The 16,863-nt window shown below is 44.2% G+C and overlaps 1 protein-coding gene across 1 annotated transcript in view; it reads left to right on the top strand.

Annotated features, from left to right (window-relative positions):
• Positions 1–16,863, top strand: part of LOC115469368 (G protein-coupled receptor kinase 5-like) — a 217,143-nt gene that overhangs the window by 188,256 nt on the left and 12,024 nt on the right. Inside the window, exons 8-13 of the mRNA XM_030201944.1 lie at positions 2,626–2,766; positions 2,941–3,131; positions 4,027–4,064; positions 9,644–9,733; positions 14,681–14,889; positions 15,647–15,784. Of these exons, the coding sequence (XP_030057804.1) occupies positions 2,626–2,766; positions 2,941–3,131; positions 4,027–4,064; positions 9,644–9,733; positions 14,681–14,889; positions 15,647–15,784 (807 nt within the window). The remainder of the gene's footprint in view (positions 1–2,625; positions 2,767–2,940; positions 3,132–4,026; positions 4,065–9,643; positions 9,734–14,680; positions 14,890–15,646; positions 15,785–16,863) is intronic.

Genomic DNA, 16,863 nt, shown 5'->3' on the forward strand with positions numbered 1-16,863 from the left:
TATCCAGTCTAATATTTAAAACCATTTAACTGGTCAGGAACAGCATCTGGCCGGTTAAATTGTATTTAACTGGCTATTGGGTGGGAGATAGCTGACTATCTCCTGCTGAATATTGCCAGTTAGCGCTTAGCGGATAGCCGGTTATATCGCACAATATAACCATTTATCCGCTTATATTAGCGTTTCAGTGGCTATGTTTTGCAGCCAGATTTGGCTTCCAAAATAACAGGTATATCTTTAGCTGGTTTAAACTTAACTGGCCAGCGCTGAATATTGGCTTTGCCAGTTAAATTTAAACCGCCCAAAATATACCTGGATATTCAATGCTGGTCAATTGAAAAGGCCTGGCATTGAATATCAGGGCTGAGCGCCGACCACGGGAGGCAGCTTGGCTACCTCCCATGGTCTGAATATCAGGCCCAGTATGTCTAAATGCAAAAACTCATCAAATAGCATAGCCTCTACTGACATTACTGCCACTTGCCCTCTGATTTCACTTAAATAGAGAGTGGCTGTTCCCTAGTCTCAAGACCCCTGGTCATGTTTAGAATGTATTACCTGAAGTCCCAGTTTCCACTGTATACTTAAGACATTTGTCAGCTTGTGCTCTTGTGGCTTTTGAGGCTTTCCTTTATGGTACAAGTGACCATCTGTGGGGAAAGGTGACTAAAGTCATCAGACACAAAAGGATTAGGTTTTAATGAATTCAGGTTAGAGGAAACAATTTGTAATATAAAAGTCTAAACCCCATCATTTTTTTGTGAAAATGTTTTTTTTAAAGTTACAGAAATTCAAACACGTCACTTTTTCAGACCACTTATGAACCCATGACACAAAAATTGGCTATTCTGAACATTTTGGATCTGCTGCTTTAGTCACCTTTTCCCAGAGATGGCCACATCTAAGCTCTCGTTAAAATCTTATGCACCATTTCTCTAAGCCCCCACATTTAGTGTCAAGTCTTAATTCTCATGAGGCACTCTGCTCTGGGGTAAGGTGCAACTGAAACTCCTACCCCCACTTATCCTACAATCCTTTTAATTGTAGGATAAGTGGGGAATCCTTTTAATCCTTCTGATTTCTGTTAAATCTTTCTCAAGTTGTGTGGTAAATGTCTGTCCAATATTTCCATCTCAAAGACATCCTTGAAGGCTTTAACATGGTCCTGGGCCTGAGCATAATGTCTGAACTTGTAAATAAGTGTAAAATACTTTATGTCCCAAATTATATTGTTGTTGCAATTCTAGAAACAGTTTAACCATCCTCTCCTCTTCAGTATGTCTGTCACTGTTCAAATATTCTACCTGCTTCCAGTCTTTCAAGACCTTTGGCTAGTTCTCTGGGGTAAAATCTTATTCTCTTAAAAAAGAGTGATTAAGAAGGAGATCTGACCTGAGAAAGTTGGTCAGTTTTATGACGTAGCTGCTTCATCCTCTCCCTCGAAGTATGCAGGATATATCTCAAAAGTAGCAATTGGGTCTGTATTGAAAGGGCATTCTTTCCTATGAGTCAGTACTAACCCGCTGTCCCAATGTGATGGTAGGGACACCTTTCCCTCTGAGCCAGGACTGACCCACTGTTCCTCTATGGTGGTAGGGGACACCCTTCCCTCTGAGCCAAGACTGACCCCCCTGTCCCAACATGCTGCTAGGGGGCTTGCCTTCTTTCAAGGTTGCCATCTTTCCATTGTGATGCTAACCTGGTTTCCTGTAGTCTGTAAGTATCTTCTGTCTTTTTCCAGGAGTATGACCTTAATCCCTATGTTGGAGCTAAATTCTAACACAGCTTCTGCAGAAACAAGCTTTGTGTCACAAAAACAGCTCTTGTCAGAGCCTGAAAAACAACCTCTCTCTCCCCCCACCCCCAAAAAAGTTATAGTTCAAAAATACCCAAAGAGGAGCATAGCAGTAACAAAAAATCAAAAACTCTCTGGAGGTGCTTGAGTGAGTACAGTATCATCACGTTATACATCTATATATATTTTGTTAAATGTGATGTGTAGGAAGAGACTTTCACTGATGTGAAGGTCTCTTCCTACACATCATATATTAACAAAATGTATAGAGATATATAATGTGATGACACTGTACTCACTCACTTAAGCACCTCCAGAGTTTGTTTGGTTTTTTTCCTCAGTGTTGTATAAGCAGCGATGCATAAGAAAAGGAAAAACTGCATTATCTCTCTGTTTTGGAAAGGAAGGTGGGAATGGTATAGCCTCGGTATTTGTCATGAAATTGGTCACACATGGATCTCTGTCTCCAGATTAAGAAACACACATAAATTATACAGACTGATTATGGTTGTGTATTTTATGTTTTGTGTAGGTACTGTCCTTGTCACTGCTGGATTACAGTGGATTAGCTTTGGCATGCTTTATTTCCCTCTCTGTTCCCTTCGGAGTGGGGGAGTAGCCCAATGGTTAGTGTAGCGGCCTGAGAACCAGGGGAACTGGGTTTGATTCCCACTGCAGTCCTTTGTGACTCTGGGCAAGTCACTTAACCTTCCATTGCCCCAGGTACAAAATAAGTACCTGTATATAATATGTACCTGCTTGACTGAAACCACAGAAAGGTGGTAATTCAAATTTCATCCCTTTTCCCTTTCCTTTGTCTTTGTTCTTAGGTGTGTGCCTGTCAGGTCCGTGCCACAGGGAAGATGTACGCCTGCAAAAAACTGGAGAAAAAACGAATCAAAAAGCGGAAGGGGGAAGCAATGGCACTGAATGAGAAGCAAATCCTGGAGAAAGTGAACAGCAGGTTTGTGGTAAGTGGTGCTTGGGGCATGGCTGACCTCTGGCCTTCAGTTGCACACTGTGAGCGTGGTGCTGAAACGCTGGCTGGCCTCTTTCCGCCCCTGAGAAAGATATTCTAGGACAGCAACAAAGCAAGAACTGACCCTTGTGTATCATGTCGCTCTTTTCTGCTACCACTTCTGCAGGTCAGCTTGGCCTATGCCTATGAAACGAAAGACGCCCTGTGTCTGGTGCTTACCATCATGAACGGAGGGGACCTGAAGTTCCACATTTACAACATGGGTAACACAGGCTTCGATGAGCAGCGGGTTGTCTTCTATGCGGCAGAGCTCTGTTGTGGCCTTGATCACCTCCATCAGGAAGGGATTGTGTACAGGTGAGGATACCGCAGAATGGGGACAGCCTGTAATTAAAAAATATATATAGTGTTGTTCATGATTCCTAGGAAGAAAGTCCCCAGGACCCTCAACCAGGCCCAATTTAAGGATAGCTCCAATAAATCTTCATGAGATACATTTGTATAGATTGGTTTAAACTATACATTATGGTGAGCAGGCTGAAGATCAGGGAACTTCTACATTAGACATGCTTTCCTCTGCTTGTTTTGCTCCGCACTCTGCCTCCCTCATCCCATTCAGCTGAGATGTCATTAATATTCATCTGAGGCAGTTTGGGCCTTTTTCTGGATATTTCAGGTGATGGTTATGACTCAGAATTATTAATTCAGAGAAAGGCTTCCAAAAATGATAGAGAGCCCATGCCATGAAGCTTAGAGTGAAAGACTAAATGTGTATACTCTGGAGGAGAGAAGTTTTTGACAGATGAGTAATGCAGGAGAGACATCTTTCAGTGAAAAGGAATCCTAGAACAAGAGGCCAGCGGTTCCAAGGGTGTGAACCAGGGAATAATTCTTCATGGCCCAGGAGAGTCAACACCAATAGGAGGATGAGAGGAAACCCAGGGAATCTTCAGCACTGGGGAAGTGAAGGGCAAGACTGGAAATGGTGTTTGGCCTGTGGTATTGCCAAAGAAAGGGAAAATGGACAGATGGGATAACTTCAGTGTAGAGTTTTTGATTTCTTCATCTTTGTTACCCCCGAGAAATTTCCCAGGACAGCAGAGTGTTCCCAGCTGATTGGGAAAGAAAATCTCCCTCCCTGGTGCCTGCCAGGGGATGTGTTTTTGTTCTTGCAGTACCCATAGGCTCACTCTGCTGGGCAGTAGGGCAGGGTTCTTGTTACTGTCTCATATCGTGTTCTTTTTCTGTCTAGGGATCTGAAGCCAGAGAACATCTTATTAGACGACGATGGTGAGTGAAAAGCCACCAGAGGAGAGCTGGGACCTTCTTGTCTGGTAGAGGTTTCTAGGCAGAGCTTTTTTGCCTCTTAAATGGGTGTTAGTTTTATAACCAGAATAAACCAAAAACAAAACAAATTTGGCAGTGTTCAGACATATATAATTTTTCAGCTTTGGGCCTGAGTCTACGTTCTGCAACAATAGCATGAGTTTGGGACACACTCTACCTGCAGGTTTAACACTATCGTGATGGTGTTTTGTGGTTTGCGCCCACACTGGCAACAGTTTGGAAAAGGATTTATCCAAAAGTATGGTGAGCACATAGACAACTGATGGGCGACCCCCAGAGGAGAACAATGGAGAATCTTAAATGGGTTATTCTGGGGGTGTCTTATCAAATCCTCAAGAAACAGAATTGTCGTGCAGTCTCTTCACCTAAGTTATAAAAAAAAAAAAATAACAAAACCAAAAAAAGCTTCAGATGATGCCAGAAGTTTAATAATAACAAAATTAGAGAGCCTTATTTAATCTGGTATTTTATTCCTACTACAAGATGCTCATGGTGGATTACAGCATAACACTGGTAATAAAACACAGCTAAATACAGAACAAATGGACAAAAAAACAGGGAACATTGACCTCCTCCTCCTCCACCTTCATTGCTCATGTTTATTCCTCAGAGAAGGGATTTTGGATTCCGCTTCTTTTTTTTTTCAGCAGCACTTCATGGTGAGTTATATTCTGGCAACCAAAAAAAGAAGCATAACTGGGCCTTCAGGATACAGACGAACAAGAGTACTTTATTGGTGTAACAACTCCTGCCTCAGGGATCCGAAATCACAAAACTACCAAACCAACATCGTTCACTACAGAAGCTTGACTAGATACGATAACATGTCTTTCGGACACATTACTACTGAAAGGAACCTACTTTTACAGTGTTTTCCTTTTTCTGTACAAGTTTTGTGATTTCTTGAAGGCCCTGTTGTGCTTCTTTTTTTGGTTGCTTGTGTTTGTGTACTGTTCTACCCTTTCTTCTGTTACTTTGAATTATATTCAGGCATAGTAGGTATTTTCCTGTCCCCAGAGGATTCACAGTCTAACTTTTTGTACTTGAGGCAATGGAGGGTTAAATGACTTGCCCAAGATCACGAGGAGCTGCAATGGGAATAATGGGCCTTGAATATCCAGTGAAACTGCTCTAATTCATGAACCTGGCACAGTGCTACAGGCAAAAAGTTCCACATTTGTGGTACACACGAAAAGAGGTGTGCTCACACCCTCAAATGTCTCGCATTGCACACTTAGGGGGTCTTTTACAAAGCAGAGCTAGTGTTTTTATCTTGCACTACAAATCACCCGATGCTAAACGCTGAGACGCCCATTATATTTCTATGGGAGTCTCAGCATTTAGTGCCAGCTAAAAACACTAGCGTTGCTTTGTAAAAGATCAGCCACAGGGAACGGGGGTGTATAATACAAAAGTAAACACCTAATTTAGGGGTCCTGTTACCAAGCCGTGCTAAAAAGTGGCCGCCGCTGTTGTCAATGCATAGGTTTTCCACGTGCTGTGACCACTTTTAGCATAAAATGGCTGCCATTCCATATATATTTTTTTTAATGGCCATGTGCTAATTTCCTAATTAGCACATGGCCATTACCAAGGGAGCCCTTACTGCTACTTATTTAGTAGGCGGGAAAGGTTCCTGCGCTGCGACTGTGCTAATCAGGCTGTGCACGGTATTGTACCCGTGCTATGTGATTTGCACAGGGCACGCCTGCTGTCCACCCCCCAGACACACATTTCCCGCACCAAAAAGTAAAAAAATATTTTGTAACACGGGAATAGTGCGTGCTGATGGCCAAACTGCCTTGGGACATCTCAGCACGTCCCGCGCAGCACCCTTTTACCATGCAGTAGGCATGCACTGGTGCCTGCTGTGGCTTAGTAAAAGGGGGCCCTTCGTACTCTGGCGCCATACCTTGCTGTAGCTTAACTCGATAGCCTGTACAGTATTCATTTTGTCCATCCAACTGAAGACATCACATAAAGCTAAGTGGCTTCCAACAGTTACAAATCATTTTCTCCCTACCTTCCCCCCCTGCCCTCTGCTCCCCCTACTCCCCCCTTTCCTCCCCTCCCGTTCCCACCCTCCCCACCTCGATTTGTTTAGGTCCCCACCTCTCCCTGATCCTTATTCAATATCTCGTCCAACTTTGTCCACTCTGGAGCATCAGCCTTGTATCTTGTATACTTATCAATCAAACAACTTACCACTTGAGTCGAAACTAAAAATATTAGGAGTCATTATTGAGCAATTCTTGACTTGTGAGGATCAAGTCAACTCTGTAATCACCAAGTCTTTCAAGAACTTCTGGAGATTAAAAAGAATCAGACCTTTCTTTCCAGTAGCTATTTTCCAATTACTTGTATAAACTCTTGTTCTCTCACAGCTTGGCTATTGCAATGCCATATATTTAGGTACCCAGGAATGTCTAATAAAGAAACTACAAACTTCTCTAAATACAGCTGCTAGACTGTTCTACAGAGTTTCTAAATTCGACAGAGTGTTTCCACTCCTTATTAAACTGCATTGACTTCCTATAAAAGCGAAGATCATCTTCAAAGCTTGTACATTCATTTACAGAATCTATGGTTTGGTTCCAGATTACATGATGGAAATTGTAGACCTCCCACTCATAATGCTATACCAGGTGCAAGGGATTATGTCATGGTACACTGCCCCAGCTACAAAAATATCAAGTATAAGTCCGCATTAACATGGGATTTTTAACTATCTGACCTCCTGAAAGCCTTCCTTTTCAATAAGTTCTTATATTAAGATGCTAATGCTACTGTTATGTTGTTAATGTTAATTTTCTTCATTGTTTATTAATCTTGCTTACTTATTCCATCACTTTTTGTATCTTAAAATTTCAGTGTATTGAATTATTATTGAATGTTAGCCACATTGAACTGGGTACTTAAATTTGGATAATGTGGGATACAAGTATCTCTCTATATAAAACGCACCTCCAACGTTCTAATGAAGCCTCTGTTAGCCAAAAGTGAAGGGGGTGAGATCGCATTGTGTCTGCCCCGCCCACGCATCAAACGTGATGACGTCGAGGGCGGAGCAATGACACTCAACCAATCGCAACGCTCGGCAGCGAAGCGTCAGGGAAGGAGGCGGCGCTCTCGACGTCTAGCCTTCCCTTCGCTGTGTTCTGCCTTCTTCTGACGTCAAGGATGACGTCAAAAGAAGGCGGAACACAGCGAAGGGAAACCTAGACGTCGGGAGCACCGCCTCCTTCCCTGACGCTTCACTGCCGGAACCGCCACGGAGGTAAATTTAAAAACAAGGAAAAAAAAAAAAACATGTTGGGGGGAGCGAAGAGGGTGGCCACAAAAGAACAACAATGGGAGCGGGAGGGCAGGGGAGAAACGACAGCATGGAATGCGAAGGGGGGGGGGGGGAGAAGAGGGCGGCCCAGGCTGCGACATGGGAGAGAGAGGAGCATGGATGCAAGGGAGGGTCATGGAAGGGAGACAGGGGACTTGCTGGAAAAGGATGAATGGAGGCGGCAGGGGACAGAGGATCATGGATGGGCATGGATTGGGAGGGCAGGGCTCAGGGAGAGAGGGCAATTGCTGGAAAGGGATGAATGGAGGGGGCAGGGGACAGAGGAGCATGGATGGGCATGGATTGGGAGGGCAGGACTCAGGGAGAGAGGGAAATTGCTGGATAGGGATGAATAGAGGGGACAGATGGGCATGGATGGATATGGATTGCAGGACAGGCCTCAGGGAGAGAGGGCAATTGCTGGATAGGGAAAAATGGAGGGGCCAGGTGACAGATGAGCATGGATGGGCATGGATTGGAAGGGCAGGACTCAGGGAGACGGGAATTGCTGAATAGGGATGAATGGAGGGGACAGATGGGCATGGATGGATATGGATTGCAGGGCAGGCCTCAGGCACAGAGGGGAAATGCTGGATAGGGAAAAATGGAGGGGCCAGGTGACAGATGAGCATGGATGGGCATGGATTGGAAGGGCAGGACTCAGGGAGAGGGGAATTGCTGGATAGGGATGAATGGAGGGCACAGATGGGCATGGATGCATATGAATTGCAGGGCAGGCCTCAGGGAGACAGCGGAATTGCTGGATAGGGATGAATGGAGGGGCCAGGTGACAGAGGAGCATGGATTGGACTTACACTTTCACTCTGACTCTCAAACACTCGCTCTCACATACACTCTCCCAAACATACACACTCCGAGGAAAACCTTGCTAGCGCCCGTTTCATTTGTGTCAGAAACTGGCCTTTTTTACTAGTCAATAAATAAATACTTTGAAACACATTTTCTTACTGATAGGCTACCAGTGCTGTTACTGTGATACAAGGAGAATGTGGTCCCTCTGACCACTCTTTGCCAATCACTTGGCTGCAACATTTTGCACCCGCCTCAACTGGACAATACCTTTTCTCTGGCGGTCATAAACACTAGCACTGTAATAATTGTGATATAAGTGTACAATATTTTGGCAAAATCCTCCTGTATAATCAAATATCAAATTTTCCTTAACCGCTTTAGATAATTAAATTCCTTCCAAATTACTCTTGACATATGACATTCAAATGACAAGCCAGAATCCAGATCCACTCCTAAACTTTGAAGTGATCTGCTACATTCTGCTCCCTGACCCACTCAACCGAAGGCAGTGGATACTCCAAACCCGGTCTCCTAACCTACAATATCTCCTTCTTAGCTAGTGGAATTTCATTCTATTTTGCATCGTCTACTCGTTGCCTGTAAATAATCTAGCTGTTTAAACACTATGCTTTGTGCCCTTGTGGAACACAGAACTGGAAATTCATATAATAGCAATTAAGGGCTGCAAATAGATGTTAAATAACAGAAGGAAGTGAAGCTCCTTGGAAAACACTGATCCACCTAGAAATTGCATTACCCAACCTCATTTATTGTGATAAGTGTGCTTACTCCCCCTCCTCCCCCAAACCAGGCCAATACATTTCACTATCCCAACAAGATGTGCCCAGCTCTGTCGAATGCTGTGCTCTGATCCATCAACACCAGAACAGAATGCACCCCAGTGTCCAAGCTTATCTGGGTGTAGCTTTAATCAGGAGCAGATCCTTTCCTAGAGTTTGATGTTTAGATCTAGAGTGCAGTTGTGTTAATGGTTGTCTCTGGCTATATGGGTGGAGTTTCCAAGTGTATTTATATGTGATATACTGCATATAGTAGGAAGCAAAAGGGGGTCCACACCTTCCACAAAAGAGCAAGCACAACACACGGGTAGAACAAGACCAAGTCCAAATGACCAGCCCAGGCAGGAAGTAAGAGTGTCAAAACAAGTTGGGTCTTTTGGACTTGGTCTTACTTCCACCCCTGTGTGCTATACTGCATATAGTAAATATCTGTCCTATTCTCAGAGACCTCCCTGGGGTTGAGGGTCCATGTGTCTTCTTCCTGTCCCAGGTAAGGAGGGAAATAGATGTTGGGAAAGGACACTGTACCATCCATAGACACTAATGCTTCTTCCTGGGCTGTTTCTTCTCTTCAGGGCATATCCGGATATCAGATCTGGGATTAGCTATCAAAATTCCTGAAGGCGAGAGCATCCGTGGAAGAGTGGGAACAGTCGGCTACATGGGTAGGTGGGATAGTGGTATAAGCTATCAGCCACCCACATACGTAGGATGCTTGAATACCAGTGTTTCAGTGAGAGTGTACACAGGTGGCCCCAGCTGTGGGTAGGGTCTGGGTACTGTGAGCACTGTGCCAGCCCCAAACATGTGAAGAGATACCTTCACTTACCTCGTATGGTGCCTGCTGGAGCTCCCCCAGGTGTTTTGCTTCTGGAGTGAGAACTTTTCTATGTATTTACTCTTATTATCAATCTTATTTTTTTTTAGCAGTTCTAAATCTCATAGGCCCAATATTCAGCCAGCTTCGATCAGCCTTTTGCTGACTGCCGCTGCTGTTATACCCAGAAATTCAATGCTGGGCAATGTCCAAGCTCCAGCACTGAATTTCTGGGTATTGGAGCTGGTGAGAACACAGCCGGTTAAATGCGATATTTTGACACTTAACCGGCTATGAAGAACTGCATAAAGGTAAGTCTGCGTTCTATGTGGTTATCTTAGTTGATTAAGTGCTGAAAATCAACACTTAACCGGCTAAGTGTTGACTCTGCCTGCGGAATGCCCCAAAATAATGCCCATGCCAAAACCATTTTCAGTGGTAATAACCAGTTAAGTGCAACTGAAAATGCCCAGTTATCCCTAGACAGGAGATTTAAATGGCCAGGGACCTCTCCTGGCCATTTGAATCATTTTGAATATCAGGCCCTCTAGAACTTAACTATCACTAGTAGACCTTCCCATTACAATATGACTTTACCAACTCTCCCATCCCTCTTACCCATCCTCATCAGATCTGGAGCCCAAATCCTTCATATTACAGGTCATAATCAAACTCCAAAACGGAATCAAAATGCATAACAGAATTATCCTATATTCTTATGATCCTAAAATTTGGTGTTTGATCATTACAAATGGCAGTAAGCTTTTCAATTAAGTCAATATGAGCTAACCTAGGTTGCCCCCGGGCCAGTGTGGGAGCGGTTGGTTTCTTCCAGGGGTCTGTGCTGGGACCGCTGCTTTTTAAGGTATTTATAAATGATCTAGAGATGGGAGTAACTAGTGAGGTAATTAAATTTGGTGATGACACAAAGTTATTCAAAGTTGTTAAATTGCAAGAGGATTGTGAAAAATTATAAGAGGACCTTACGAGACTGGGTGACTGGGTGTCCAAATGGCAGATGACATTTAATGTGAGCAAGTGCAAAGTGATGCATGTGAGAAAGGGGAACCCAAACTGTGGATATATGATTCAAGGTTTCACATTAGGAGTCACCGACCAGGGAAGGGATTTAGATGTCATTGTTGGTGATACGTTGAAACCCTCTGCTCAGTGTGCAGCGGTGGCTAAGAAAGTAAATAGAATGTTAGAGAAATGGAAAACAAAAATGAGGACATTATAATGCCTTTCTATTGCACGAACCTTGAATATTCTGTGCAATTCTGGTCACCGCACCTCAAAAAAGATATAGTGGAATTAGAAAAGGTACAGAGAAGGGCGACGAAAATGATAAAGGGGATGGGACAACTACCCTACGAGGAAAGGCTAAAGTGGCTAGGGCTTTTCAGCTTGGAGAAAAGATGGTTGAGGGGAGATATGATAGAGGTCTATAAAATAATGAGCAGAGTGGAACGGGTAGAAGAAAATCGCTTGTTTACTCTTTCCAAAAATACTAGGACTAGGGGGCATGCAATGAAACTACAAAGTACTAAATTTAAAACAAATCAGAGAAAATATTTCTTCACTCAATGTGTAATTAAACTCTGGCATTAGTTGCCAGAGAATGTAGTAAAAGCAGTCATAAAAGTGCATAAGCCATTATTAAAATGGACTTGGGGGAAATCCACTGCTTATTTCTAGGATAAGCATCATAAAATGTACTGTTTTGGGATCTGGATTGGCCAGTTGGAAACAGGATGCTGGGCTTGTTGGCCCTTCAGTGTGTCCCAGTACGGCAATACTTAGGTACTTATAAGCTGTTTTGTCACATCTAGCTGCAGCCAGCATCCGTATTGCCAATTTAATTACCTCACTGCCCTAAGGATCCACGTCACACTCGATCCCTGACAGTACTCCTGCCTTTCCTATGCCCCTCCAATATCCCAAAATTGCAGGGCATTGCCACCAGATGTGGAAAAGGATCCCCCCACAAAACACCCTCTTTAGCAAGGCTTAGGTGGTCTGAGGCACACTAGGTCTTCAGAACTTGTAAATGCTGGTTGTGGCATGGCCAGGTCCCTCCTTCCTCCCCCCTCCCTGCCGCCACACTATTTTCCTGCTGAGGTGAGGAAGAAGCAGGCATAGGCATGAGTTAAGTGTGAGGATGGTGCAAGGGTACCACTGGGAGAGGGACATGGTGAGAGGATTGTTTGTATGATCGGGGGGGGGGGGGGGGGGGGTGGGCTGGTAGGTGGTAAAGGAAAGAAACACATGCATATGTTGGGGGAGGGAAGAAGTGACTGTATATTTTTTTAACAGCTTTTAAAATGTACATGCATGTATAAAATTGTTTAAGCAAAAATACTGTGCTTTTTAATTTTTCTAAAATGTTTTATTTTTGTTAAAGTAAATTTGGCAATCAAGAGTAGTTTCAAAGCGTTTTCTGAAAATGCACTTCCCCTGGGGCCATTCCACATTGGCTGTGCTTTTATAGCCATGCTGAAATCACCTTTCACCTGTAGATGTGTTTTTAAATGTTCACAGTTTTCCAGGAAAATCCTCCCCCTCCTTCCAAAAGAGCAGGTGTACACTTTGGACTCATGATAAGATTGAAAGCAAAAGTGTTGCAGTGTGGACAGTTTTGAAAATTGGTACCTACTTTCACATCACCGATTTTGCCCTCCTGTCTTTAAAGAACAGTTTTAGTGGTTTTCTCAGAAAGGGTGATATGAGCCTGCTGCTTCCTGGTGTTTTGGACCTCTGATATGCCATGTTTTTGCACGTTTTTATTTTAGATTCCGAAAAATCCTCAAATCATTCCTATTTAAACAAGCCCTCAAAAAGAACAACCATATCTCAAACAACTAATCATTACCTGAATTGGTAAATGTACAGTTTCTCATTCAGAAGAGAGTTTCTAAATGTTAATCATCCATAGCTATCCCAATACATTTATGATACTGTATTGTAAAAATGGATTCTTACAACAAATTACTTTCTTATGCATTATTCTTTGTTATGTATCATATAATGTTTATTGTAAGCCACATTGAACTCAAACTGGTTTGGGATAACGTGAGATATAAATGTCACAAATATATAAGTAAATAAAAATAAAGCATTAGGTGTCTGTTTCTTGGGTGCTCTGTGCCTCCACAGTTCACTTAAACCCCCTCCACTTTCTCAGGAATAGTGAGAGTGAAACAGTCATCTCGCTGGAAAGATGCGTTGTCAATATTCAGCTGCAGCAGTAAAAAAGAAAAAAACAATAAAATTGAATAATCAGCGTTGCCATCCAGAATAAAGTGGTGAGCTCCAGATATTATCTGGAAAGTAGCCATATTACATAGTAACATAGTAGATGATGACAGATAAAGACCTGTACGGTCCATCCAGTCTGCCCAAGAAGATGAACTCATTACATAGGATATGATGTGATATACCTGATCTTGATTTGTCCATGCCATTTTCAGTCTGTCTGGCACTGTCCTTGTTCTATAACTTCTGAAGTTGTCATCAAAGCCCCTGAAAAGCTCCATTCCAGCCTTCTATTTGCCCTAAGTTATCTGGATAAGTTATACGAATATCCCCTAATTTTATATATGGTGCTCAAAACTGTGCATGCAATTTAGTTGTATAACGACCCAGTTTTTGCACTAATTGGAAATTATGTGTGCATCTTTATAGTTGCTATTCCATAAAGTTGCATGCGTAAATTTTTCCACACAGATGTGAAGGAGAGGAGAACCGCAGAAGTGGAAGACTGAGGTCCACTATGTATACAGGTACACGGGAGAGTGTGACCAGCAAGGCTCTGTCAAAAAAAAAACAACAGGAGAACGGATATATGGTTGGGAAAATTTTATTCTTGTGATACCCGACACAGCACCTTGTTTCGGCTGAGTGCCTGCCTCAGGGGGTCTCAGTATGAATCGTCAAAGTGTACTCGCTTCCAAAAACTAGAACACTTGCTGTCTTTGAAAAGACACTGAGTGTAGCACGAAGAAGCACACAGTGGGTGATCACTGCAAACAAACAGGATGCATCCTGTTTGCTTGCAGTATACACTTTAGACGATTCATACTGAGGCCCCTGAGGCAGGCACTCAGCCGAAACACGGTGCCGTGTCGGGTATCACAATAGTAAAGTTTTCCCAACCATATATCTGTCCTCCTGTTGGTCACACTACTCTTTCTCCCATCCACACAGATCTGAAAAGGGAGAGTAGCCATGGGCGGGTCAGGGGTGTTCTTGGAATTTGCACACAGTGTTATCAGAATAAGGCTGATCTACACCTAATTTAGGTGCGAGGATTTACACCAGGTTTCAGTTGGTGTAAATCTTTATGTGGAAATTAGGCACAGATCCAGGCACCAAATGCTGTTATGTGAATGGTGCTGAACTTGGAGCGCTGTTTATAGAGGGTCGCTGAGCGCTCATGTTTATCTCCGCCAATTTTTTGCCACCTTATATAGAATCTAGCCCATAATAGATGGAATATTATCACTATCTGGATAAGTTCCGGATACTACCAAGTCGGTCTGTAAGGATTTTCACAGGCACTGTCCAGATAGCGCTTCTGAATATCTCAGACAGCAGCACTTATCTGGATAGCAAGTGCTGTTACCCTGATAAGTGCTTTTGAATATTGACCCAGTGGTGTCCGATTTGGTTCCTTTTCTCTAAAATAATGCTGTAATCTTGCAATTTTGCTTTAGCGTAACGTTACGTATCACATTGGAGCCTTTGGGATTAGTGTTTCTAGCACTATTAATCCAGGATGTTTCTTTTTCACCAGCCCCGGAGGTCATTAACAATGAGCACTATACCTTTAGCCCTGACTGGTGGGGCCTGGGCTGTCTGATCTACGAGATGACAGAAGGACAGTCTCCGTTCCGGGCCCGCAAGGAGCGGGTAAAACGTGAGGAGGTAGAGAAACGTGTTCAGGAGGAGCAGGAGCATTACTCTGAGAAGTTCTCTGAGGAGGCAAAGTCCATCTGCAGGATGGTAAGTTTGAAGGATGGGCAAGCAGAGCTGTTAGAGACAGAAGTAGGGACTGAAAAATGGGGTGAGCACTGAGCAGGGGCGTTAACCAGACCTCACGGTGGGAGGGGGCCAGAGCCCGAGGTGAGGGAGCACATTTTGTTCTGCCGTCCCCCCCCCACCTGCTGCCCTGCTTCTCCCCACCCACTACCGCAGCAAATACCTTGGCTGGCAGGGGGTCCCCAACCTCCACCAGCTGAATCCTTGTCCAGCACCAGTTTCTGACGCCGCCACCACATTGCCTAGCCTGCTCTCTCTTCCCCAAATGTCCTGCACTCTCCTTTTAGTGAAATTGAGCATGCTCAGTTTCACTAAAAGGAGCTTGCTGAACATGAAGGGAAAAAAGAGCATGGCAGGCAACGTGGCGGTGGAGACCGGCACTGGACAAGACTTCAGCTGGCGGGGGTTGGAGACCCCCTCCAGCAAAACCAGGGCCCAGAGGAAATTTGCGAGGGCCCAGGTCCCCGTGGCCCCACATAGCTACGCCACTGGCACAGAGAAGTCAGAGAGAGGGCCAGCCACACAGAACAAATTCAGGGACCAATCCATTTAAGCATGAATAAAGAAGAAATGAACAAACGTGTCTAGAAAGGTGGACAGGTTCTGTTTGGATATAGGTACTCTGCCGTTTCACTACCTTGTGCCTCTAGAACCTTTATAGAAGGATGTGGGATTAGTGCTGCTTGTTCCCAAATCCATTCTGTGTTTTCTTTCTCTGCAGCTTTTGACCAAAGACCCCAAGGATAGGCTGGGCTGTAAGGAGGCAGCAGCAGCAGAGGTGAAGCAGCACCCTTTCTTAAGGCGTATCAACTTCAAGCGACTGGAGGCAGGCATGCTGAAGCCATCCTTTGTCCCCGACGTAAGCACTAGCTGGTGGCCCGGTTGCTCTGACTCATCAGGGGCTCATCTCTAACAGCTATCTAGGGACACTCGGCATGTACTGGTTTCCCTGGATGCTTTGCAGGCTGTGATTTAATTGGGCTAAAGGATGATGGTTGACCCAGATATGTAAGACCACACAGGCCCGTTCAGATGTGCCAAAGAAAGACCTATGTTTAATCTCGATGGCACATATACTTCATTTTTGTATATGTTTTATGTTAATAATATACTTAGGGGCTCATTTTCAAAGCACTTAGACTTACAAAGTTTCATATGTTACTATTGGGCTCATTTTCGAAAGAGAAGGATGCCCATCTTTCGACATAAATCGGAAGATGGATGTCCTTCTCCCAGGGTCGTCCAAATCGGTATAATCGAAAGCCGATTTTGGATGTCTCCAACTGCACTCCGTCGCAGGGACGACCAAAATTCAAGGGGGCGTATCGGAGGTGTAGCGAAGGTGGGACTTGGGCGTGCCTAACACTTGGACGTCCTTGACCCATAATTGAAAAAAACAAGGATGTCGCTGACGAGCACTTGGACGTTTTCACCCAGACCTATTTTTATTACGACTAAGGCACAAAATGGTGCCCAAACTGACCAGATGACCACCGGAGAAAATCGGGGATGACCCTATCATTATTCTCCCAATGGTCACTAACCCCCTCCCACCCTCAAAAAACATCTTTCAAAATATTTCGTGCCAGCCTCAGATGTCATACTCAGGTCCATGACAGCAGAACAGTTCCCTAGAGCAGTTTTAGTGGGTGAGTGCACATCAGACAGGCAGACCCAGACCCATCCCCCCCCCCACCTGTTAGTTTGTGGAGGAAACAGGAGCCCTCCAAAACCCACCAGAAACCCACTGTACCCACATCTAGGTGCCCCCCTTCACCCGTAAGGGCTATGGTAGTGTTGTACAGTTGGGGGAGGGGGGGCTCAGCACACAAGGTAAAGGAGCTATGTACCTGGGAGCAATTTATGAAGTCCACTGCAGTGCCCCCTAGGGTGCCCAGTTAGTGTCCTGGCATGTCAGGGGGACCAGTGCACTACAAA

Source organism: Microcaecilia unicolor, chromosome 4 (assembly GCF_901765095.1).
Source record: "Microcaecilia unicolor chromosome 4, aMicUni1.1, whole genome shotgun sequence".
Lineage (NCBI taxonomy): Eukaryota > Metazoa > Chordata > Amphibia > Gymnophiona > Siphonopidae > Microcaecilia > Microcaecilia unicolor.